Source organism: Thermobia domestica, chromosome 10, assembly GCF_964235325.1.
Source record: "Thermobia domestica chromosome 10, izTheDome1.hap1.1, whole genome shotgun sequence".
NCBI classification, from domain to species: Eukaryota; Metazoa; Arthropoda; class Insecta; order Zygentoma; family Lepismatidae; genus Thermobia; species Thermobia domestica.
Genome location: NC_137463.1, coordinates 269921273 through 269947511, shown reverse-complemented (window position 1 = coordinate 269947511; position 26239 = coordinate 269921273). Strand labels below are relative to the sequence as shown.

The window sequence follows — 26239 nt, the reverse complement described above, 5'->3', positions numbered from 1 at the left end:
TCTTAATTGTGTTATAAACATCATATGGATAAGATAATGCACATGGTTAATAGTTGTCGTTCGAGATCATCACCGCTAAGCCACGAGCCATTTAAAGTTTGCTTGGCCACTTAGCATAAGTTGGTTGATTCTGTTGTCCTCTGGTGTTACACTAGCTATTTTGCAGCTAATTTAATTCTCTGCGGAAGTCATATTGTTCTCGTTCCAGTTCTTTCATCTTAACCTCTGTCTGAAGGTATCCCAGCCGCATTCTTGGTCTACAGTAGATTGATTACATGGGTCTATTTTATAGTAGGTCACAATGTCAGTTGTTATAATGTGTCGCACTGTTAAGTATAACCACAATTGGTGATTGTCTACCTTATTGAATCATATGTTTACTACGAGTGACATTAATATGGCATGATGTTTCTTTTGAAAGGTTAATTTGTCTTTTAGTATTAAGTCAGTCATGTATAATATTCAAAGATAACTATGTCCTATCCAATTCTATGTCCACCCGACTAGTCGTGGTTCTCAAAGTTAAAGCGCTCGAGCTATTTTGTTTAAATGTGTACTGAAACCATGGTAAATTGATTAGCATAATGTTCTATTATTTTATATGTGTGTTCTTTGTATATTTACTTATAAGTGCAGTATGTTTAACTTTCTCAATACATAGCATAAGCCTGTTTTTGTCACATGTCTGCACACGTTCAAAAGTCATAAGAACTTTATTTATTTATTTATTTATTCATTTTTTTTTTTTTGTTGATTCTAGTCTCAATGCAAGGAAATAACATTATTCCAGTTTCACGTGCATAATACTTATTAAATAATTTTACTTGTGGAAATATATAGTTAAATAAACGTTACAACCCATATAATCCCACTCTTTATATTTAGAGAAACCAAACTTCACGATTGTATCTTTGGTAATTAAGATTTTGGTTTACTATCAGGTAAGAAAATCATGACACAAGAAAAGGGCTGTTCTCTATACACTCGTAGAGTGTATAGGTGGCAGTCTCGCACAGGTTGGATTCGTTTACCGTTGTATTTTTGTTTTATTGCATTCTTAGGATCTCTTTGGCGCAGGTTTATCCTGTATCCGTTTTTGTGTTATGTTTTAATTCATTCCTGTGTTCACAACAGTTCACAGGTGGCGACCCCTTTCTTATACCTATTAACTCGGTGCTCTGGCACTGGGCGTTAAACTTAGCTGTGGCTTTCCAGGGATCAGGGCCCTCTGGGTGCTACATACAATATCTGCGTTCCTTTCTCTGTTGAATCAAATGTTAACATAACTTTCTTTCCAAATAACTTTTTGTTTTTATTATTCCGTAAAATACTCTGTGTTCCAAATGACAGGTTAAAGGAGAAGTAGAAAATTGTTTTTGAAATAAAATGTTTGATACTGCAAGGATGCGATGACGAAAAGTTATGATAAAAATATGTCCACGATGTTATATTTTCGGAAACTTGAAATCTCCGTGACTAGTAGCAGAAATTCTGAGAATTCCATAATTTTTCTAGAAATTCTGTAACTTTTCTAGAAATTCAAAATTTCCTGACTTCCAGGATATCTCGCTTACCTCGCCACTATGTATTGCAAGTAATACACATCTCCCCATAAGAAAGAGTAACCAAACGTTTCCTGATTTAAAAAAAGTATTTTTAACGCGATTCTTCTTTTTCCTATTTCATTTTGTTTCATCCTTCCTTAATTTTTTCCATTTCTGGTCTCGAAGAGGGGTCCGGACACCCTCTTGGCTACGTGCCTGAGTAATGACATAGTGTACGCAGGAGCGATTTCAAAATCATAAACGGTCAAACTCTGAAATACGTGTTCGGCGTTGTGATGGTGATGAGTTTGCTTAGTTAATCACTCTTTTGTACCCAATCAGATTAATCACAATGGTGAGAATGCAGGTATGAAAATGAGAGAAGTGAAGAGACACAAGAAACTACTGTTTGCGTGAGAATATTAAAAATGAACGTAAACAAGGGTAATAATAACATTTTCGAACACACGAAGCAGTTGTAGAATAGGGGCTTAAGAGGTCAGAACTTAACCCAATGAATTTCGTCTTCTTCAAAGATTGATAATTACAAGTTATTTTTCTTTATTCCATTGACTTATAAAATGCTTCCACCTTGAAGCAATTTATTGGGATCATTTCTCCATCAACTACTTGTATCGCCAGGATATTTTTTCTGTGTATACGTATCTAGTTGTGTTTTGTTTAATCTATCCGCATACATATAATTCTTCACCTCCATCGAAATTCACAAAGAACGTTCCTTCTGAATTTCCCTTATACTTCACTTTTTTTTTTTTTTTTTTTAACTGTGAAAGAACTAACTGTATGGTCTATGAAACCCGGAAATTTACTACCCCGTTTATAAAGCCTCTACAACAGGGCGCAAAATTTTCGATCACCAGGTCGCCATTGGCGACTAGAAATTTACAGCTGGCGACCAGTGTTCAGTAGGTATAGTTTCTGCCTAAACTCACAGGGCTGCGCAGTTTTGTTTCGCACGAAAATAATTGTCACTGAGTGAGAGAAAACACGGAGTATGAAGTCTTTACAACGGACGTGGAAAGCGAAGTTTTCACAACGTTGTAATTCTTGTCTTAAAGTAAGATATTTTAGAGCATGTATATGAATTGTCCAATTCAGAATTGATTGTTCTGAATCTAATTGTCTGGTTTTGAAATTTTATGCCCTAATGTAATATCTTTCTTTGTCAAACCAAAGGCCGGGGGGTGGGGGGTAGGGAGAAGGGAGCTCTTCTAACTTCTGCGTGAGATATTGGCGACCACAATTTTTGGATTGGCGAGTGCGTAATACTTTGAAATTTTGCGCCCTGCTCTACAATGACTTCTATCCTTACCCAACTAGATCCATTTCTACCCTATTTTCGCGAGATCTATCTTTTTTATATTGTCCTCCCATTTGGGCCTAGGCCTTCCTAATGGTCATTTTCCTATTGGGTTTCTAGTAAAAAGCTTTCTTACATTCACGCTACATAACCTGCCCTATAAGCCTTCTAGATTTTATGACTATAACAGTGTTAGGTAAATTATTTGAATTATGCAATTCCTCGTTATGAAGTTCCCGCCATTGCCCATTCCCATTCCTTTTGGGTCCATTATTTGTCCCAGAATTTTATTCTCAAACACTTTCAATTGCATTCTTCCCTTAAAATAAGTGAACATGTTTCGCAACCATACAGAACAACAGGTATATTATCGTTTTATATATTTGAAGCTTCAAATTTCTCCACAGAATTTGGGACGACAAAAGATTTTGAATTGAATATTAACACGAATTCCCTGCTTTCAGTTGGCATTTAATTTCTTCGTGGATATAATATTGATCCTAGATATTTGAAAGTATCCCTTTATTGAAAGTATTATTTGATACTTTAAAGCATCCATAATTTGTTGGATCACGATTCCAGCGAACTTCCATGTATTTAGTTTTATTCTGCATTTACTTCTAAACCTGCAAGCGTTTAATGAGGCCTCTGCATTTCATTCTATTCTTCGTCAATCATCTCCTATCTGATATATATCATCAGCATACGCCACCTGGTCAATAACATTTACCTCTAGGCCCTGCTTCCTATCTTTGAGTTTCCTTATAGCATTCTCCAGAATAAAGTTGAATACTGTGTGTTCTTCTATCTGGTGAGGTTCATGTGCATTTATGAATATCGCGATGTGGGAATTTTGTACTCTCAATTATAAGGTTTTTGAATGTTGCAAAGGTCACGATTCTAACGCCATTGTCATTACTTTCGTTATGCCGAGTTTCTTTTCCTTTCGCATTGAAATCCCCTAATAGAATTTTCATGGGAAAGCGAGAGTTGGACAAATATACGTTCTCCTACTTCATCGTAAACAGTTTTTTTTTTTTTTTTTACATCGTCATTCTTATCTTCTGTTGGGGCATATACACTCATGTCCAAAATGATTGTCGCATATCTATAAATGTCTTCTTGTAAGAATATAATTTGATAATGATTTTGCAGGGTACTTCTAACACAGATACTATGTGTATAATCGGGAAATGTATATTTTTGGTAAATTTCATAGGAAAAGAATTATAAATACGAAAATTAAAATGAGTAAAACAAAATGTTGCTAAATAGACAAGAAAGTTTTATTTTCGCTTTATTGTTCTTATTTACTGCTCCTTTGACATGAAATTTGCCACATACGTGTCTTTGCCGATTATACACATACTAACATTATAAGAAATACCGGGCGAACTCGTTATCAAATTATATTCCTACAACAACACATTTATAGACATGCGACAATAATTTTGGACATGAGTGTACATTTAAAACAATAAGAGTTCTAAATGAAAGTTATCATTAACAAATTCAACCCGTTTAATTACTGGTACTAAACAAATCGAAATTAAAATGCTATTTTTTGGTCATATACAGAATAAAATTACAAAAGTTTACTATTACCACTAGAAATTAATGCTGTAATCTATTTCGAACATTTTAAAACCGCATAGTTTCTAATGTATTGAAATTCCGTTTCTTATCGATAGTATGAAACGTTGTAAATAGCTGTAAATTTTCATAACTGTTCTCCAAGTTTATTTGTATACAACCAAAGGCACTTTTGTGATGTTTTAATCCAAAAAAAAAACTGTTAAAAACATAAAACATGAAAAGCTTCTTGAAAACATGAACATGCATTGTTTGTAAAAAAAGTACATAATGATCGTTTTTTTTTAGATGTTTCAAGCAGCTTGATAAAACTTCAGCATAGCATAACAACAAAAGCTGCTTTTCTTATATTCAAACAAACAAACAAAAAGGTTTCAAAAGTTTGGTATGGTGAGTGTAGTGGGCGCCGACTTTTACTTCGCCCTGGGCGCCGAAAGCTGTAGCTACGGCTCTGCACTCGTCATAAAATCAGTGATCTCAAATATCGCTACACACTCACACATGGCCAGTTCAGATCCGAAACATTACCCTCAGAATCGTATTTCCGAATTCCATTCAAACAAACACGTAACACATATCATTTTCATATAGTACGAGCTAGACTGTCAATACTTCAATCTCTTTGTTCTACAGGCTTCCTAAGTTATGCAATGATATATCACATACAACCACAGATTTATTTAATTCTGAAAGTGCATATAACTCTGCACTCTGACGTCATTTTAATGGATAAATTCGATTCACCTATTCTCAACCGTTTTTTGCTATTACTTTATGTTTATTATTATTATTAGGCCCTATTGTTATTATTATTATTATTATTATTATTATTATTATTATTATTATATCATCTTTTAGATTTGTTAGATATTCCAGTGTAAATTGGCGTTCAGCTATATATGGAATTATGTTTGTAAATAAATAAATAAATTAATTCATTAAATTCCCCTTGTTTTCATTCAAAATGTATTTGCACACACACACACACAGACACACACACAAATATTTTCTGTTCTTAATAAACCCCAAAGCGCTTATCAACTTACGTCTGATTTTTTTTTTTTTTAATCGCATTGTCCGAAAGAATTACAAGTTTTCTATACCATCCATTGAGCAAATATTTACAAAGTTAAGTGGTTAGGGAATGGTTCAGAATTTTGAATTAAGAACCTGATATACTTAAAATAATACAAAATTCACCATTTTTTTCTTTTGCTTGTTTTTCATAAGTGAAAGGAGATAATGAAATGCAACTTACCACAATCATAGACACTGTTATTCTACAACAGAAAATATGAACCTGAAGAATTTTGAGTGCTACCATCCATAGATATTACAATGCTCCCAGAATGACAACTCCTCCAAAATCTAGGCAGCTACTAGAGGAAGAAACTCAACTGCATTTGATTACGTATAATATTGTTTTGGTATTCTGTGAACTACTTTTTAAATAACATTATTATTTAATTTCATAACTGTATGTTAAAACTATTTAGTTTATTACAAACTAAATACAGCTATTGTTTAAAAGGTAGTTCACAGGATTTCAATACAACATGATACGTAATCAAATGTAGTTGAGTTTGCTCCTGTAGTCACTGCGCTAATGTTATTCTGGCAACATTGTAATTTCTATGGATAGCAAGGGCGCCCATCAGGGGGGGCAAGGTGGGGTGCTTGCCTCCCTAGAGGAAATCGTACTTCGTAATATCGAAAACCCAATAGAATTTTTACATTAGTTACAGCAAAATTTGAAACTATATTTAAAATGTCGCTTATTCTTGCCCCCCCCTTGGAAACCACAACATGGGCACCCATGATGGATAGTAACCCTGAAGATTCTTCAGATTCATATTTTCTTTTGTAGAATTACATTGTCTATGATTGTGGTAAGTTGCATTTCATTATCTCCTTCCACTTATGAAAAACAAGCAAAACAAAAATAGTAAATTTTGTATTAGTTTTAGTAGTCAGGCTCTTAAATTCGGGATTTTTAAATATTGAATTGACTGAGAGTTCTAAGCTCTTTAGTATTTCTATTATTGATTCTTATGAATATAATTGTATACCATAAGGTTTATCTGTGATATTCTTCTAGTAGCTCTGATAACTACACGTACTTCATCTTCTCAGGTCAACTTTCTACGTGGTTTAGATATATCGTTTGGAAATATATTATTACAATGTAAAAACGGAATTATTAAGGTTAAAATGTTTGTCAGAGCAACTATTTGTGGATTCAACCTTTAAAATAATTAGAACTAAGTAAGTAAATTAATTACACAAAGTAATCGTGTAAGTGCTTCGCACTATTTTCATTTGGTTTTGAGTTTAGCCTTCCTTTCAGTAAGAGACTATATGAGACGTGCACCTAGTGCTTAACGTGAGATCCGAACCATATGATCTTCCGCTGAGAATGCCCTCCTCAAACACCTAGCCATGAAGGAGCTGTCCTCTATCATTAATCAAAATACCAAAAATATAACAAATTATTAATATTTATTGGTCATTGACTTACCAAGAAAATAACGCCAACAATATTCCATGATCACGATCAATTGGGCCAATCTGAAAATATGAATAAAACTTACATAAAACTTTTAATTATAATCGAATCCATGTTATCATCTATTGGAGCTATTGTCCAAACATTGGGATAAAGTTAAATATCGACTCCAACGTCAATGTAAGTAGAAATCTGTGGTTTGTTTTCGAGATTGCTGCTTCTCTTACTGCACTACACGTGGAATGGTGTATCATTTACATCCTCATCCCATGTCGCGTTTAACAACCATCACTATATAGCTTAGGGGAGAGTTTCCGATATCGCGCCGGGTTCTAAATTGCACCAGCCCGAATTTAAAAAGAATCGTAGTACTAACAAGCCATCTGGTCAGGCCCGTGCTGGCCCACCGGGACACCGGGACGTGTCCCGGTGCGCCCTCCGAAATACCACAGTATCAATAAAGGTACAAGTTTTTAGTAATAAATTCTGACAGTTTTATTGGTAAAGAACCCGTGAAAGGTGCATTGCGCCCTTTACATTAAGCGCCCTTCCGAGACCACATCAAAGATGAACGATATTATTTACTCTTCTGTATAGCACAGTTCTGTACAATAAATACATACAGTTACTATTGGTAAAGAACCCGTGAAAGGTACAGTGCGCCTTTTACATAAGGCACCCTACGAAACATCACATTATAGATAGGTGGTTTTAGTTATCCTGTATACCAGCTTTGTTTAATAAATTCAAATACTGACTGGTAGTACAGAACCTGTGAAGAATACAAGGCGCCCTTTACATAAGATGCCCTGCGAAATATCACATTATTTTTTTTATTTTATTCTTCTGTATTTCAGTTTTGTATTATAAATTCATACAATTGCTATTCGAAGAGAACAGGTAAACAGTATAATCTAACTAACTAACTAACTCTATGGCCTATGGAACCCGGAGGTTCAATGCCGCGTTCACAGAAGCTCTCTACTGACTTCTATCCTTAGCTAAGTGCATCCAATTTCTACTTTGTATTCCAATCTCTGCTAGATCCATCTTAATATTGTCCTCGCATCTGCACCTAGGTCTTCCTAATGGTCGTTTTCCGATTGGTCTTCCAGTCAAGACTTTGAAAGCGTTTCTACTTTCTCCCATTCTAGTTACACGACCTGCCCATTTAAGCCTCCTAGACTTGATGACCCTAACAATATTGGGTAAACCGTATAAATTATGTAGTTCCTCGTTATGAAGTTTCCGCCATTCCACATTCGCGTTCCTCTTGGTCCGAATATTCGTCTCAGGATCTTGTTCTCAAATACTTTCAGAAAGTTATATAGCTATAAAACGAAACAATGTGATACATGAAGAATAGTTCGGATAGTCAAACGTACGATGCATTTATGTAATACTACATTGACACTAGTCTCTAATTTACGATTTTTACGGCATCGAAGCTTTCACAGTCTTAATATGCATCCATACATCCTAGCATATCGATTGTTCCTGTGTGTTTTAAAGCAGTGTTCGAATAATCAGTACCTATTGTGTTTCTGAAATAAAGCTATATTAATTTCCGTAAAATGTGGTCTTCCTGTCACCACAGCACGGCGCGTCCTCAGGTTGTGGAACGAGGAGAAGTCCTCTGGGATATAGAGGTTAGCTGTGAATATACTGAGTAAGCAGTCGCGGAGAGACAAGGGGTGATAATCCAGCTTGAGAATTTGGTGAGGCTAACAACCTCATCCATTAAAAAAAAATCAGATAAGTTCTCAGAATCCTCGGATCAGAATTGATAACTTGGCACGAACTCCGCAAAGTAAAATCGACATGAGATTTGGAACATAAAATATAAGAAGTCTCTATAGGACAGGCGCGTTAAAATTTGTAAAAAATGAGTTTAGAAATAGAGATTGGACCTAGTGGGATATCAGGAAGTTAGATGAGAAGGAAATGGAGGAGACAAGTCGGGAAATTTTACGTTCTTTTAAGGGAAACAAATTAAAAATTATCAACTAAAAACAGGGCTTTCCGTTCACAAACGAATATCAGCAATTACATAGGTTAAATTTGTTAATGATAGATTTACTTCTCTTAAGGGTCGGTGGTGTAATATTATTATTTTCAATGCACATGCCCCAACAGAAAATAAGAATGGCGATTTAAAAAATACAGTTTTTACGAAAGAATAGAACGGGTATTTGATCATCTCCTGCAATGCCATATGAAAATTCTGTTAGGCGGTTTCAATGCGAAGGTAGGACCAGAGGGTATTTTCAAACAGATTATAGGAAATAAATGTTTGCATAAGGAAGGTTGTGACAACGGCGTTAGACTCGTGAACTGTGCAACATCCAGAAATCTTATCGTGAAGATTACAAAATTCCAACATCTCGACATTCATAAATATACTTGGACCTCTTCAGATGGAAAAACACATTCAAACTGATCATGTTTTAGTACACAGAAAAGAACAGTCTAGCACAACTGATGTTCGGTCGTTCAGAGGAGTTGATTGTGATAGTAAGAGAGAGACTATCGTTGAATAAAGGAAATTTTCAATATCTGAAAACGGAGCGGTATTTTTTTTTAATAGAGGAGAGTCAGGTGAGAGGGGAGCCAGATTGAAGTGTCGAATAGATTCTCGGTTTTAGAAGCTTCGGAGTGCACTAGTGTTCAAGATACTTGGTTGAAATTAGAGATATCTTTAAAATTTCAGCAAAATAAATATTGGAGCACGCAGAAATACGTAGGAACAAACCATGGTTCAACCAGGAACGTACTAAAGTACCAGAGAAGAGAAAACAGAAGAAACTTCGTTTGCTATAAAATCCGAACGAAATAGCTGCATAAAATTTCATTGTCATCTGGCAGAAAACTTCTAAAACTTTTAGAACAAAGAAACGCGACTTTTGAAAGTTAAAATTAATTGACTTGAAGGTAATAGTGAAAACAAAAACATTCAGGACATGTATAAATGCATCAACGAACTTAAGAAGGGCTATTAACTTCGTGCTTATATATTAAAGAAACCTAAAGGAACAGTTCTTACTGATACAGATAGCATCTTAAATAGATGGAAAGATTTCTTTGACGATTTGCTTAACACATAGCCAAAAACTAATGCGCGTGGAGAAAGTGAAATGCATGCAGCATAACCGTATATTCCAGAACCTAACCAGACAGAAATAGAAAATAAACACACATCTCCGGGTGTAGACGAAATTCTGGTTGACTTAATTTTAGCTGGAGGATAAAAATTGTAGAGCAAGATACACAAACTCATTCTTATTATCTGGAACAAGGAGGAATTACCACAAGAGTGAAGAGAATCAATCATTGTTCAAGTTCAGAAGAAAAGCAACAAACCAGATCTAATAATTATCGAGGCATTTCTCTTCTGTCAACATCCAATAAATCCTCTTAAACATTGTATTAGGAAGATTGACTCCATATGGAGATGAAATTATTGGAGATTATCAGAACGGATTTAGGTAAAATTGATCAACTATAGACCAAATATTTACCATTCGACTAATACTTGAAAAGAAATGAGAGAACACAACATCCTGGCACATCAATTATTGACTTTAGACTCTGGTAGGAGGGAAACATTGTACATGATTACAGAATTTGCAATACCGAAAAAGGTAGATTAATTAAGATATGTTTAAATGAATCCCGAAGTAAGGTTCGAATAGAGAAATTCTTGTTCACGAGCTTTCACGCTGAGAATGACTTGAAACAAGGAGATGCGTTGTCGTCATAATTATTTAATTTTGTTCTGGAGAACACTATAAGGAAAATCAAAGACAACAATCAGGCACTAGAGCTGAATTGTATTTGCCAGGTTATGGCGTATGCTGATGATGTAAATTTAATAGGGAATGATAGAACAATAGAAAGGAATGCAGAAATCTTAATTAACGCTTGCAGGGATATAGGCTTAAAAGTAAATGCAGAGAAAACTAAATAAATTGAAGTTTGTCGGGATCGTAATACTGTATTTTATGGATGCATTAAAATACCAAATAATATTTTCTTTCGGCAAACTGGATACTTTCAAATATCTAGAATCATTATTAACACACCAAAACCATAATCACTAAAAAAATTTGTCAACTGAAAGCAGGAATTTCGTGCTATTATTCAGTTATTTTTTTTTTTTTTTTTTTGTTGTTGTTGTTGTTGCTAATTCTGTTGACGAATTTGAAGCTCAAAATATAAAACGATAATCATGTCTTTGTGCTGTATGGTTGCGAAACATGGTCACTGACTCTGAGGGAAAATGGCAGTATTTGAAAAGAAGATTCTTAAACCAATATTCGAACTCCAAAGGAAACGGGAATGGAGAAAGGCGGAAATTTCATAACGAGGAACTGCATAATTTTATACCGTTTACCAAACATTGTTAGGGTCATCAAGTCTACGAGGCTCAAATGGTCAGGTTATGTAGCCAGAATGGAAGAAATTAGAAACGCTTTCGAAGTTGTAACTGGAAATCCAAAATGACCGTTAGGAAGACCGAGGCGCAGATGGGAAGACAATATTAAAATGATTCTCGCAGAGATTGAAATATAAAGTAGAAACTGGGTTCAGTTTTCTAAGGACAGAAATCATTGGAGAGCTTTTGTAAACGCGGCAATGAGCCTCCTGCGTCCATAGGCGTGCTATATTAAGTTGTTGATACATTTAGCTTCTTTTTATTTGGCAGAAATGTTATTACAGGAACTAAAAAGTTTTTCTGTGGTAAAGAGGATTTCGATTCGAGGTTAGCTATTTACGTTAATGCTAAAACCAATTTTGATATAAAATGGCACCCATACTTTCTTTCAAAGTCTCTCTCTCTCTTTATACATACATACATATATATATATATATATATATATATATATATACACATTTGTATGGGCGCCCTTTCAGTAGACTTGTCCACCGCCCTCATTAGTATCCCAGCACGGCCCTGCATCTGGTAGTTAAATTAAGTACTTAAGCATATTTCCATAATTACAGAGTAAAGTGACAAGTTCAGTAATTTATGTGTGTGTGCAGTTGCAGTATAATATAATTGTAGTATTCCTTACTAATTTTCGGGGCATTTCACAGTAGAATAGGAATTAAGGTAAGAAAATTAGCTTATGTTTCAATAAGTAGTAATAAACAAAATACCATTAATATTATAATGACAATCTCAAGTTATGCTTTTTTTTTTAGTTTGTGAGGTATGTAAAGAATATTTTTTTTTAAAAAAAATAGCGTAGTTTCTCAAATCGCACTACTACCGCAGTGGTGCCCACCCCCCCTCATGTCCATGACGCACCCCCCCTCAATTGCCTATCCGTAGGTGTTCTTCCATGAAAAAAATCTTTTCGATTAATTTTTACACCCTCTCAAACATATTTATATAGATTTTTAACCCCCCCAAATATTTCAATGACGCAGTTTGCGTCATAGCCCCCCCTTGTGGGCACCCCTGACTACCGTGTGTCCGAAATCACACCAGTCCGATTTTGGCTCAGTGATATAATTGTTTTTTTCTGGTTTCTTTCTCGTTCCAGTTCAAACAAGTTGGGTACACGATAATATGGAAAATGGTCTCTGGAGTCTATGAATCGTGCTTTAAAAGAGTATATAGAAAATAAAGTGACGCTGCACAGTCCAATAGCAGGAGGAAGTAAAACTACCAACAGACAATCACAAAGAACATAAAAACATCTTGAAGAACAACGGCAAAGGCAACCAAGAGTATCCAAACGTGAGGAGAGACCTAATCTTTCTTAACCGTCAGCTAGGTCTGCACGTGCTTCAGGAAACCTTAACACCAAAAAGTGTATTCGAAAAGTAGATTCATCTAAATGACGATGCTCCGAGCTACATATTCACAGTGTTTCAAATGTGGTTTTTGAAATCAATGAACAAGATTAGTTTTGTATCCTTCGTCAACAAAATTTAGTCGAAGATTCCGTACAATGTGTTTCATGTAAAGTCTGGATACGTGAGTCTTGTGCGGGTGTTTCAGGATATAAACGTGCATTCCAATGTGATTTTTGGGCACATAAGGTGTAGTTGTCCATGTTTTCCATAAACATAGATTCGTTTACGTTTATAGGATTACTCATTGATTATTGCTCATTGAATCAACAATATGGATATCTTTTATTTCATAATATATTCTTCCTCGTATTAATAATACTGATATAAAAGAATGTGATATATCAAAGAAATATTAATTTGTTTTAGTTATAGGTTGCGTTTCTATTTAGCTTATTTCTTACGTGTTATTTCTGTGCTCGGTTATTTACATTGCAGTATTTTTCTCTTTAAAGATATATTATTCCTCATCTTAATATAGCATGAATAAAATAATGTGATATTCCATGGAAATGATAATTTATTTTACCCATATTCTTTACTGTAAAATTTGCATGTATTCAAATGGCGGTGCGATTTTGGGTGGGAAACCTGTTGCCTAAATCGCACCAATCGCAAACTTTTGAAATATCATTTTTATCATGATAATGATAAGATATCGTTATGAAATCACTGTGAAAGAGTTGGGAAACTATTAAGTTCAATACGATAAAAAAAAAAAAAACATTTTAAATTTCTTCAAAACCTTCGAATTAAAACCGTTTATGTAAAACGTGGTGCAATTTTGGCTACTCTCCCCTACGTTCACTCCCACTACGTCGGCAAGTGGTTAATGTATGTGATTTCTCTAAGCGGGGTTTCAGGTTCAATCTGCAGTGATATATTTGTTTTCAGAGGGTGAAAACAGAAACTTAGTTGATAGAAGCAATGCCTTTGAAACCAAATGTTTAAGTATTGAACACACTTTTTCTTCATTTGGAAGAGTTGAGAGAAATCGTTAGAATGCTAACGAGGAAGGAAGGTTTATAGACTCCGTCCTCATTCATTAGGAAATTAAACATGACTATACGTTGGACTGTAAAAATACCAGCTGTAAGTGCATATAAATCCTATACTTTTATGTACGTCCTATCACTTTCCTGCGTCCCATATAGTGTTCATAAATATCTGTTTTTCTATGAATTAATAATAGCATAAATTATAAATCTATTTCTATTTTAAATGAGATCTGATATTTTCAATGTTTCATCATCAGCCATTATAACGTATCACTGCTAATGTACTTTTTTATTCCTGAGAATTTTAAGTGTGAATAAAATAAACATAGTATACGTTGAAATATCTCTAAGAGATCAACATAAGATTTATTAGTTAATCACTCACCCGTTTTCTGCGCCGCACTTGCGCATGTCTTGATTTCATCGATACGCCCCTGTTGTTCCAGACGAACTGATTCTTCAACATGCACCGCAACTTTGTCAAATTTTGGTAAGGAGACCTGGGTAAGCGGCTCTCAGGGTTCATTTCTATTAAGTCTAGAATTGACAATGCTAACGATTCTCCAACCTGTATATAAAAGCATTCTCATGTTAATTAAGGATAAGGAATACAATGGATAAACAACCACTAACTTAGAAACTTATTATTACAGTTCGTGATTCCAACCAACTAAAGTTCCATTACATGAAATAGAATACTAAAAAAAATCTGAGATCTTTTTCTTTTACGAGGGTTGATCAAAAGGTAACACACAATCCACTGTAGCTCGGTGATGGTAAGCACTTCTTGTAATGACATCCACACTTTGGATAAACAATATAAACACTGACCTTATAAATTTGAAGGAATTAATCTTTAGATAACGTTTGCTCCAAATTAAGAACTTTCTACATTGTTTCACTAGCCCATTGTGAATAGTTGAATCGTTTCTTCTAACACAACACATGTCAGAAAAAAACAGGTTTTGAGGAAAATGAGAAAACCTACACTACACAGTATACTTTCTCCAAAAATGTCTACTTATTTATAATATACCAAGCGTAGGCAACAGCTTGACACGTACAGATCTCTCACAAAATGTGTATCTACGCGTAGGAAACACGATATTGTAGTTAATTTCGTGTCAGACGAAACTTGACATGTGTTGTTTTTAGAATAAAAGAAAACAATTCAGTTCTTTTTATTCAAGAATATGAACTTTTAAGGTTTTATAATATAATACCCGTACATTTGAATGCGGAATTGAAATTGTGTCATATAGATTCTCCAATAAAACTACCAGGGAAGCAAGAAAGTTCGTGCGGTTTAATACTATGAAAGAAAACTGTCAATTACAGGGTTTTAACGGTTTATTTATTCGGCGAAATAACCTCCATTTGCTTCTACAACCTTCTCCCAGCGCTCAACAAGCTTGTAAATGCCAGTTTTGTAGAATATTTGTTCTCGACACTCGAAAAACTCAGCAACTGCATTTTTGACGTCACTGCTCACTAGGGCGCGCGTTGTCCTAGTGATAGAGCACACCTCTTCTGTTCACTAGTGCTGGCTGTTTCTGGGTCAGTTTGGTGGCTAGCGTTCTCAGTTGCGATGAGTACACATCTTTAGTAATTGTCTTACCACGTTCCAAGAATTCGTAGTGCACGTCACCGTTTGTAGTCCACCAAACACAGAGCAAAACCTAGCGTTGATGGATGTTCGGTTTTGCAGTCAAAGGCTTCGGATCATTCGGTGATAGCCATTGGTATGACCGTTTTTTATTGTCATACATGACCCACTTCTCGTCACAAGTTAATATACGGTCCAAAATTCGACACATTTTGTGTCTCGTCAACAAAGATAAACAGATATTCAGTCTTAGAACTTGGCTCGTAGTGGTCAGCTGGTGAGGGACCCACTGACCCAGTTTCCAGGTCTTTCCCAACTGATGCAGACTTACCCGAATGGTTTCCCTGCTTACCTCGAGTCGGTGAGCAAGTTCCTCACATGTTTGACTGGAATCATCTTCAATAGCGGCCTTCAGGTGGTCCATATCAACTGATTTAGGCCTCCCAGAGCGAGGCTTATCTTGCAAGGTCTCGTCACCAGTTGAAAAGGTCTGGGACCATTTTTGTGCTGTACATTTACTTATTACACCCTCTCCGAACGCAACGCATATTTTTCTAGCTGCTTCTGCACCTAGATTTACGAGTCCCCAAATTAAACTCGTAAAGCAAACAAGCTCTAAGAACTTTATTTGACACTGACATGATCACAAGCGATTTTTACACACCACAGTAACAAATGCGTTGTTGTATTCACCTTGGATGATGCGTCAATGAATAAGCTTTCCGAAACAGTCAAAACTCTCATGCTACGGCGACAAATGTCGCCGCAGCAGCCAAATTGACGCGGGAGTGGGTAAAAAGCGCACGAACTTTCTTGCTTACCTGGTATTTAACAGGAGCTATTTATAATATGTTGTTAAGCACATTACCTTTATGCACGAACAAATGTGGAGTAGCGATTTAAAAATGAAAGAGAAAAATGTCGCTAATCTAAACACAAATTCAAGTATGATTTTAAGACTGGTTGTGATACGCCATATTTTTTTTAATAATATGATATCTCTAAAAAATTAACCTAGTCAGATTCGAAAGAACAGGTGAACAAACTACACAATGATTTAATTAATTCTACCTAGATATATACAGTTCTAATGTAATACATCATAGAATTTATTCTAAAAAGGATTTGTCAGTCAAAACACGCCTAGTGTAAATATCAGTCAATAATGTTGAGATTAGGATAAAGTCCTCCCTGCCCTTTTGTACCCCACTCTATTCCCCCCGTACTTCAATCATTGCCCTATTTGAGCTCTGATATGACGAAAATTAGCACCGATGGAGGAACAATATTTCTAAACTAATAAACCTGATATAAAATATATCAAATAATTTACGTTCTTCTATCATCTGGAGAGCAGGACTAAAGTTTGGAAGCTGGCCCTCATATGCCCCCTCCTCTATGGGTACGGGTTTGCTCCAGACATGCAATGAGATCTAAGATAAATAATATAAAACTACTACTTTCGGTATCAGAAAAATAGCTGCACCCCAAAAATCTCTGACCCTCCGTTTGCTCACGCCCAAAGGAATTAAAGCTGGTCTCGTCACTGGTGCTTTTTAGTGACAGGATAGTAAGCAAATGAATATATATCCATTTTGCATCCCTCGTATTCGGAACAGTGCATGTTACGAGGTATTTTTCCATGATTTGCGATGCTCTACCTCCAAAACTTTGAACTTTGACCAACAGAGCCATATCGTCCGTATGTACTTTTTTTTTTCTTATTTTGGTGTGAGAAAGCACCTCTTATGGCTTGTCGGTATAGTTCAGTAACGTCCTATACACATATACAGGGTGTATCAGACCAAACGTCCCAGGCATTTTTCTCGGCTCGTAGCGCACGTAGACATTTTAAACAAAAAAAATGAACTACCAAATCATACGTGAAGAATCAAATGGTGATGTTTCCATATCCAGTGGCATAGCGAGATTACTACTACGGGGGGTCAACTCCAAAATTTGAAATGGAGAGTGATATATATTTCGATTTCTTTGGAAGCACTATTCAAAAACAAACAACTCTTACAGGAAACACTTTGCGTTAAATTCTATGATTTTGAATCTACGTCTGTTATTTGTTGTGGAATTGCTATTTTCAGACCACCTGTCCCAGGCATTTTTCGGCTAGTAGTGCACGTAGACATTTCAAACAAACAGATTTGGTGCAAGACAGACTGTCACAGTGAAAGCAAGGAATTAAATTACGTATTGCAAGTAAGTTAGGAGATTCGAAAATACTTTTCTCGATATGTATGAAAAAGAGCTGAAATTTCATGTGAAACAGTTAGCTGATCGTTTAATGCCATTGTCACGAAAAGAATACCTGAAGCTAGTTTGACTTGGTTGAAGAACTGAAAATGAATCACAGGTTCAATAAACAGAGTTCTGTGAAAGATGTTTACTACTAGTTTATGAAGTGACATCCCGATTTGTTTCTTAGAACTCCCGTGTCTACAAGTATATTGATAACAACAACTTTCAATAAGAAATAAGTTGCAAAGTTCTTTTCGAATTAGTGCACACTGATGGAGAAATATTCTTTATCACCATCACAAACATTGAACGTGAATGGGACTAATGTATCGTCGTATCATCCCAAAGTGATACGTGAAAAAGAGAAACAAGTTGACGTTGGGCGAAAGAATTCGAAATATAATGTTGATGTTCTACATGAGTGCTACTGGTCAGTTTGTACCACCCCTTTTCATATTTCCGCATCAGTGAAAAACAAATGGTTAATGCTCCACCTGAAAGCATTGTTGTAGCAGAAAGTATTGGTTGGATAACGTGTGATACTTTTTTAAAATTACTTCGCTTGTGAAATTCTGTCAACTCAGTTCTGCTAATTGTTTATATACATAGCAGCCATAAAGAACTGAAAGTGATTCAATATGCGAGGTATCACAGTATTCACTGCTCAGTACTCCTCCACATACCACTCATAAGACTCAACCCATTGACAGTTGTTTTATGAAACTGTTTAAAGGCGCATACAATTAAGCTTGTTCATTGTGGATGTGCAAGAATGCTGGAGTAAAGATAACAGAATACGATGTAGCGCAACTTGTTTCAGAGGCATACCGAAAGATGTGTCGCATGGACATTGCTCTCAATTGATTATGCGTGCGCCGGAATATATTCACTGAAACCTCGGATTTTACAAACACCGACTATCTGTCCGCAAACATGATTCGTGTTGCAAGATGTTACACTAGGTATACCTGTGAAGACCCACAACCTTCAACTGAGGCAGAGGTTGAGGAAAAGGGGGCTACTTCTTGTTTGTCGTCTGCAGTGGATCCACGTTTTCCACATATGACCGAGGAATCAGAATCTTCTCGTCCATCAACTAGTCAAGAACTCTCCATTAGTGAACAGTTATCATCACTACCGGAAAATCGCAAGAGACATTTAGAGTCACGAACCAGAAGAACTGGATAGAGTGTGATACTAATATCTTCATCATATAAGACGCAAATTGAAAGAAAAGTTACTTCAGCACACGAACTACCAAAGGAAGGTCGCAAGAAGCTAACGAACCACCACACCGACAAAGAGAAAATACGACCAGACGAACAGGAAAACACCACTGAATGCATAATTTGTGATGAAACGTTCAATGAAGGCTGGATGTAGTGTGAATCCTGCGATAGTTAGGCTCATGAAACTCGAATCAACATTACACATGTGATCACTGTTAGCTTCTTGGGTAGGTGTTATTATTGTTCCTTCTAAGTGCAGAAGATAATGTTCTTCAAATAAGGTAGGTGCAGGTAAATACACCATGTTAAGGGTGTTTGACTTTTATGGTCTTAATTTTCATGAAACACAAAGAACAAGACATATGCGTTGCAGAGTAGCCTTTTCTGCGTGTAGAAGAAAATGTGCCAATGATGCAAGTCACTTCTATTTTGTACCCAAGCTAAAAGAAAAAGTGTTACCAAGTGGCATATTTACTAACACGTGCATTTAATTACGCAGAGTCTAGAATACTACTAGAGACCTGTAATAAATCTTACAAGTGCTTACATTATCTGTATTATACGAACTCAAATATTACTACACAAGATGGTTGAAGCAAAAAATAGAATAACCATACTTAGTGTTGCCGTAATTCAAAAATGCAAATCCGGGACGCTAATAAATTACGAAAATCTTTGAAATGCTTAAAATGAAAAGAAGTATTATATACAAATTTACTTTCTTCCATTATATAGAGTTGTTTAAGTATTACGTTATCACATTTTTAGTCATTTCACTAGACCTTCTCCCTAGTGAGTAACGTAAGCAGATGATTTACTCCCTTCTTCTTCTTCTTTTTTTTACTCAGAATCTGCTATGTTTCGTGGTTTTCAGAGTCTGTTTCATCTCATTGAAGGTATGATGTATCCTCTCACATGTTGTATACTTTTTTGTTTACATATAGAACGGTTAATTCATTGGAAATATGTTCTGGCGGAGTTTGTTATATTATATTCCCTTGTAAGCAAACTATAAAATTCCCGTGTTTTTTCTTCTTCGCCGAAATCCGGGACATTTAATCGTCCCGAGAAATATTTTGGACGGCGGGAACCAGATGTCTATTCCGTGACGATCCCGAATTTTTCGGGACAAATGGCAACCCTAACCAAAGTGCAAGATGAAGATAAAAAAGATAAAATGTGAAAACGATAATCTCCACAGTTGAAATGAAGTTCCAAACTGAAAAGTTTTAGTCCATAAGAAGATAAACAAACAGTGTCACTATACTATGACTTAAAAAAAAAGCTGCACCAACATTACATAGAACATGTGAGACAAATGAAAACATCTTTGTCTTCTGCAACCAGTCTTGCATAAGCCCTGGCGTATTTCGCTTCACCATGCTTGGTATTGATTTAGTGGCCATGGAATCAAAAATACTGAAATAACACTTGTAAAACAAAGTGTTCCCAGACGGACACGAAATAAGGCACACACTGCTATAAACAACCGGCAATATTCTGAGTTAGGTACTAATAACGGATTCTTACCTCTATTGACATAATAACGTTTTTTCACGAAACCTTCCCGAAGCAAACAACACTGCACGTCGCGTCGTGGTGGTATAGGCTCTGTGTGTATATCGGGTGTGTATATCGGCTCTTGGCACTTCGTGTGCAGAGGACTGGGCACGTCCTTCCTTACCACAACAAATGTCAGCAGATCAGGTACCGTGTTCAGGATAAACTATCTCCCGACATCCTTGTCGCAGTCCAAAAGGATCAGCAAATCTCGACAAGACGATTAACCAGGGATGCTGCTATTAACCACATGACGGTTTGGAGGAATCTGCACAATAATGAGTTCCATTTTTACCATGTTCATCTGCATCAGGAACTTCGAGAACAAGATTTCCATAACCGTCTGGGGATTTATCAGTGGATGAGCGCCAGTAAGCCATGTTTCCACCAGAATATTCTATGGATGGATGAGACGGCTTTCAAGAGTAATGGAGATGTTAACATACACAATGCTTACTACTGGTCCAGCGAGAATCCTCACTGAGTACGTGAAGTTGACAATCAACATATCTGGAATCTAATTGTCTGGTGTGATATAATGGGAGGACAAATAATATTGGTCCCCATTTCTTCGAAAGTACATTAACAAGGGTGGGATACGCAACTTTTTTGTGAGATGTTCTTTGTGAGATCTTGGAAGACGTCCCACAAAAAACTCTTGAATTGATGTGGCTACAACAAGACGGTTGTCCTGCTCATTTTGCGAGAGTTGCTAGACGAAGTGTTGCTGGTTTATTCCCAAACAGATGGATCGGAAGAGGAGACCGGTTTCCTGGACAGCTCGTTCTCCAGACTTGACTCCGCTCGAGTTTTTCTCTTGGGGATGTGTCAAGGAGCTGGTTTACCAAGGGCGTCCTACTTCAAGGGACGACATGATGGAGAGGATCTGTAATGTGTGCCATGGACTAAGTGCAAATGTCCCGGTAGGCATTAGCATGTGTATCGCAGGTGCTAGTCGATTCTTTGAACATTTATTGAGAGTTTTCTTTAGGCCCAAGTGCGATACATTGATAAGAATGTTTAGAACTTGCAGTTCACGTTATTTATTTTATTTATTATTTTCGGTTTATTTATTTGTGCTCTTCTTGAACAATTATTTGTGCAATAAGTTCCGAAATGTAATGTTTTATTGCTTGCACTTTACATCAAAAATTGTTTCATACGTAGTTTTACGTAAAACCAAAGAGTGCTTTTATCTGTTTTTCTGTTTTAAATTGGTTGTGACCACAGAATTTTAACTACGTATTGTCTTGCAATATTGTTTTCGTTGACAGTGGCGTAACTAAAGGCTTGGGGGCCTCCCAGCACACAGCATGAAGTGGGACTCCTTCTCTACGTCCCACTTCACGATTTGGGGACCCCTTATGGCTTGAGGTCCCCCCGAATTGCGGGTCTGCGGGGGTCTTATTTACGCCCCTGCTCGTTGGTTGATACGTGCAGGAGATACGTCGTAACATTTGATACTGAATGCTGTAAAGAGTTTTCAACAGAACTATTTGATAGAACATGTTCTTCTAGAGTCATTACCAACTATATAACTGTTGTTCTGTAGATGCAATCCAACAACAAGTAACAGACGTAGATGCCAAACCGTAGAATTTAACGAAAAATGTTTCCTGTAAAAGTTTCTTCTTTTTCAATAGTGCTTCCAAAGAAATCGAAATTGATACCATTTTTCATTTCAAAATTTTGGAGTTACCCCCCATAGTAGTATTCCCGCTACGCCACTGCATATGGAAACATCACCATTTGATTCTTCACATACGATTTGGTAATTCAATTTTTTGTTTAAAATGTCTATGTGCACTACGAGCCGAGGAAAATGCCTGGGACGGATGGTCTGGTACACCCGATATATATATATATATATATATATATATATATATATATATATATATATATTGTGTGTGTGTGTGTGAGAGAGAGAGAGAGCGTGCAAACGGTACCGGTATGCAAACGTAGAAGTGTTTACTATATATAGGTTGAAAACATGTACAGCATGTGTGCTTATGTAGTGCTTGGGGAATCAGTGCTCATTGGGGTTAAGATCAGGACTTCAAGTAGGCAAGTCCAGTGATTGCACAGAATTATCCCCATATCACCTTACAATAATGCCGGATCGCTGGCAAGGGGCAATGTCATCTTGATAGAAACATTGGTCTATTCCGCAGATATTCCACAGGGTGCAAAACACCGAATTATCCAAAATATTCAGGTATTATGTACTCTTCATTTTACTAAGGATGACAAGCAGTGGATCGAACCCAATTGAAAACCACAACCACCGAATTTCACTTTTGGAGTAAGAAACTTTCGCCACACGCACACTCTCCGATCTGACTGTAAAAATGTGTTCCTTGATTCATCATTCTTAGCAAAGTCTTGCATTGTTTCACAGACGCTACACCAGGGCAATGGAAGCGAGTGGTTAGTTTGAGTGATGTTAAAATCCCGCAGCGTGCAGCTCTGTTTTCATAGCAATAGGGATGTGGCTGCTCCTGTTGGGAACTGGTAATGGATGATACCTGCCGGTTGACGTACCATTTTCTTCTACGTTATGTCTTCATACTTGCTCCTACTAAAAAAATACTCGCTACTGTACCCTAAGCCATTCGTCTTCTTGTATCTTGTTTGAATTAGACTAATTTTATTTACAGCAAAAAAAGTCGAAGAAATCTAAGTGAACGTCAGTGTTTATATACGCAAGTTACAACAGAAATTGTGATTATATACTGTATAGCAAATATTCGCCATTCCTGCTCGGCATTGTACATTTTCTCAATATAATTTTCATGTGTTTTTCTCCGCTTTCTTCTTTGGACACATTATGCTGAACGGAACAGAATTTTGTCCGTTTTCTGTCATAGATAATTCATTTTGATGGAGGTGTGCTGTAAAAGCTGTTAACATTTATCATTGTCATTAGGGTATTGCAAGTAACCTGTCTTAAAATCACGTGGTTAAATGGATAGCGTACGTCCCTTGATCTCATGCGGTTGGGATCGCACGTTAGTGTGTAGGCTCACACTTCACAGAGTCTCGCTACTCAAACCCAATCCTATGTCTTAAAAATTTGAAATGCATGAGTGTTGCCAGCTGTTAGTTTAGTGGCAATCTGGGTCATAAGAGGTTTTCAATCTATTCATGCATTGAAGGATTATATATTATATAAGGATGGCCATAAGATGGTGGAATTTTAGGGTTTCTCAAACATTGAAAACAGTTAGGGTATAAAATAGTATTTAATTAACAAAAGAGAAACACTTTCAACGAGGCTACAGGAAGGGGGTAGGTATTAGACGTTCTTAAGTACATAAATTTTTCTCATCTTTTGAGGATAGGATGATGAGACGGGACAATCCCTTTCTCTAGAAGATCATCCGCCTGCCGCTACAAAGATGCAAGGGGGTGCGGTGGCTCCATGCTAGAGCGTTCACCTCCGGTGCTTGGGTTCCCTGGTTCGATCTCAGCTCGCGCCCTGTGCACTTTGTGGTGGATAAACACAGTGCTCATGGGTTTTCTCGATGTTCTCCCGTTTCCTCCCACTTCCTTCATTAAACTATTTCATTCATTTCTCTTCTTCACCGTCTCCTTTAGCCTAACTGGCATAATCATGGGACGTAAAAATTAAAGATTTCATTTATTTATTTATTTATTTATTTATTTATTTTTATTTATTTATTTATTTTTTTTTTTTTTTTACAAAAATGCTGAAGGCACGCATAATGTTCCTTTGAAACACTGTCTCCTGTTTGATCCATAGTGGCGTACTACGACTTTTATGTGTTCTTAAGGGGGCGGATTACTATAAACGATACAAAAGCTAACCATTTTTCTTTTGACTGTTTTTCGTAAGTGAAAAGAGACAATGAAATGTAACTTAGCACAATAATATAAATGCTATTCCACATCCGAAAATACAAATCAAAAGATTTTCAGTGTTGCCGTCCATAGAAATTATAGTGTGACCAGAATATGAATTACCCAAAAATATAGGTTAAGGCAGCTACTAGAAAAATTAACTTATAACCGTCACCAGCTTATAGAAGTAATTTTTGTGGACTCTCTGGATATTTCGTAAAGACAGCAATCATTCTTTGATTTATACTTTGTTTCTGCGTCTTCGGTGGGAACAGTTTTCTCCCCACGTAATAGGACAAAGGAGTCTTTTAGTCGTATATATATGATAGTCGTATATTTTGTACCTGGATTTTCAGTGTTTCTTCCTTACTTATTAACATGCAAAGACTATATTCTATAGTTATTTGCAACTGAATCAAGTGCATTCTTCAATCGTTTATGGAAATATTGCAGACCAGATGTCTGAACGCCAGAGAGGTGACAACTATATCGCTCAGCCAGTTCGTTATCTGCACGTTCTCACGATGAAGTTATCGCAATGATTTGTGTATCGTGGCCAGTGAACTGTAAATTAACGTCAATTCTTTTAACATTCAATTTGCATATACATACAGGTGATATAACCTGAGTGCATTTTAGAATGAACTGCCAACATTGATCAGTCGGTCAATGCCGCTCGTGCCTCGAACCTCTCAGCTCGGGGAATTTCACTCCGTATCTCTAAGCAACCCCCATGTTCGTTGGATTGGGCATAACATTAAGTAAAGGGGCACAAGCTAATTAGCCGGTAAAGGAGTCATACGACGGCTAGTCCCTTATTAATGAAGCCCCGGTTTCGTAAACCCAGTGCGTATCAGTTGTAAACCCGCCCTCCAACATTCTCATTCTATTTTGGGGGCTGTCTACATTCTTTTGCTGGGGACTACGTCAATTTTTGTAGATTTGTACAGCTGCTACAAACTACTTCGTGGGACTACCCCGGTGTTATTCCCACAGTGCATTAATGATGTGAGAAAACTATCTAAAGTGAAATCTTAATCATAATCTTTTGTATATATAGGTGATAAAAGGGACACACTGTAAAAAATGAGGTGTTCAAACAACACAAAATGACTACCACCTCACCGTGTTACTTGTGTGTTAATTCAGCACCAACCACATCGCCTTCGAGCATATCAAAAATAACACGTTACTACCTGGGAGAATTTGCATTGGTATTTATCGTTTAATATGAACAAAGCTTTGCGAAATATATTTGGCACTTATGTCAAGTAACCAATAATGTTCTATATTTTATGTAATCGGTCACAATAATATTGTTATAAACCTGTGAATCATCTGACAACAGTTACATAGGCAACATATCTACCATACGAGCTAAGACCCAAGAATAACAGATAAAGAAAACAGATGGAAGCACTGCTATCTATGTAACTGTTTTCAGATGATTCACAGATTTACAATATTATTGTGACCGATTACAGAAACATAGAATGTTGTTAGTTACTTGCCATAAATGCGAAATATATTTCTCAAAGCTTCGCTCATACCAAACAATAAAACTCAACGTAAATACTCACAACCAGTAATGAGGTATATCTGATATGCTTTGAAGACGATGTGGTTGGTGTTGAATTAACACACACGTAACACGCTAAAGTGGCAGTCATTTTGTGTTGTTTCAACACCTCATTTTTTGCTGTGTACAATGTAGTGAAAAAGTGAAGTGTAATTTTATTAGTGAAAATAGTTATATAATATGTTCAGTGTTGAGTGTTGTGATTATCTTTCTCTTCCACATTTTTTACTAGTGTTTTAATAAATAAGCATAGTGTTATTTTACTTAACGTGTTTTTGTTACATGTATGGGTAATCTTTATGTGCGCCGTGGTCTGAGTAACCGTCT

General features: G+C 36.3%; 1 protein-coding gene across 5 annotated transcripts in view; it reads right to left on the bottom strand.

Moving 5' to 3' along the window:
• The window catches only part of LOC145663226 (cytosolic carboxypeptidase-like protein 5), a 95044-nt gene that overhangs the window by 20543 nt on the left and 48262 nt on the right, over positions 1–26239 (bottom strand). For all 5 annotated transcript variants that reach the window (XM_081729594.1, XM_081729592.1, XM_081729590.1 and 2 more), the window contains 2 exons: positions 14210–14392; positions 6977–7026 (listed from right to left, as the gene is read on the bottom strand). In XM_081729594.1, the coding sequence (XP_081585720.1) occupies positions 6977–7026; positions 14210–14392 (233 nt within the window). The remainder of the gene's footprint in view (positions 1–6976; positions 7027–14209; positions 14393–26239) is intronic.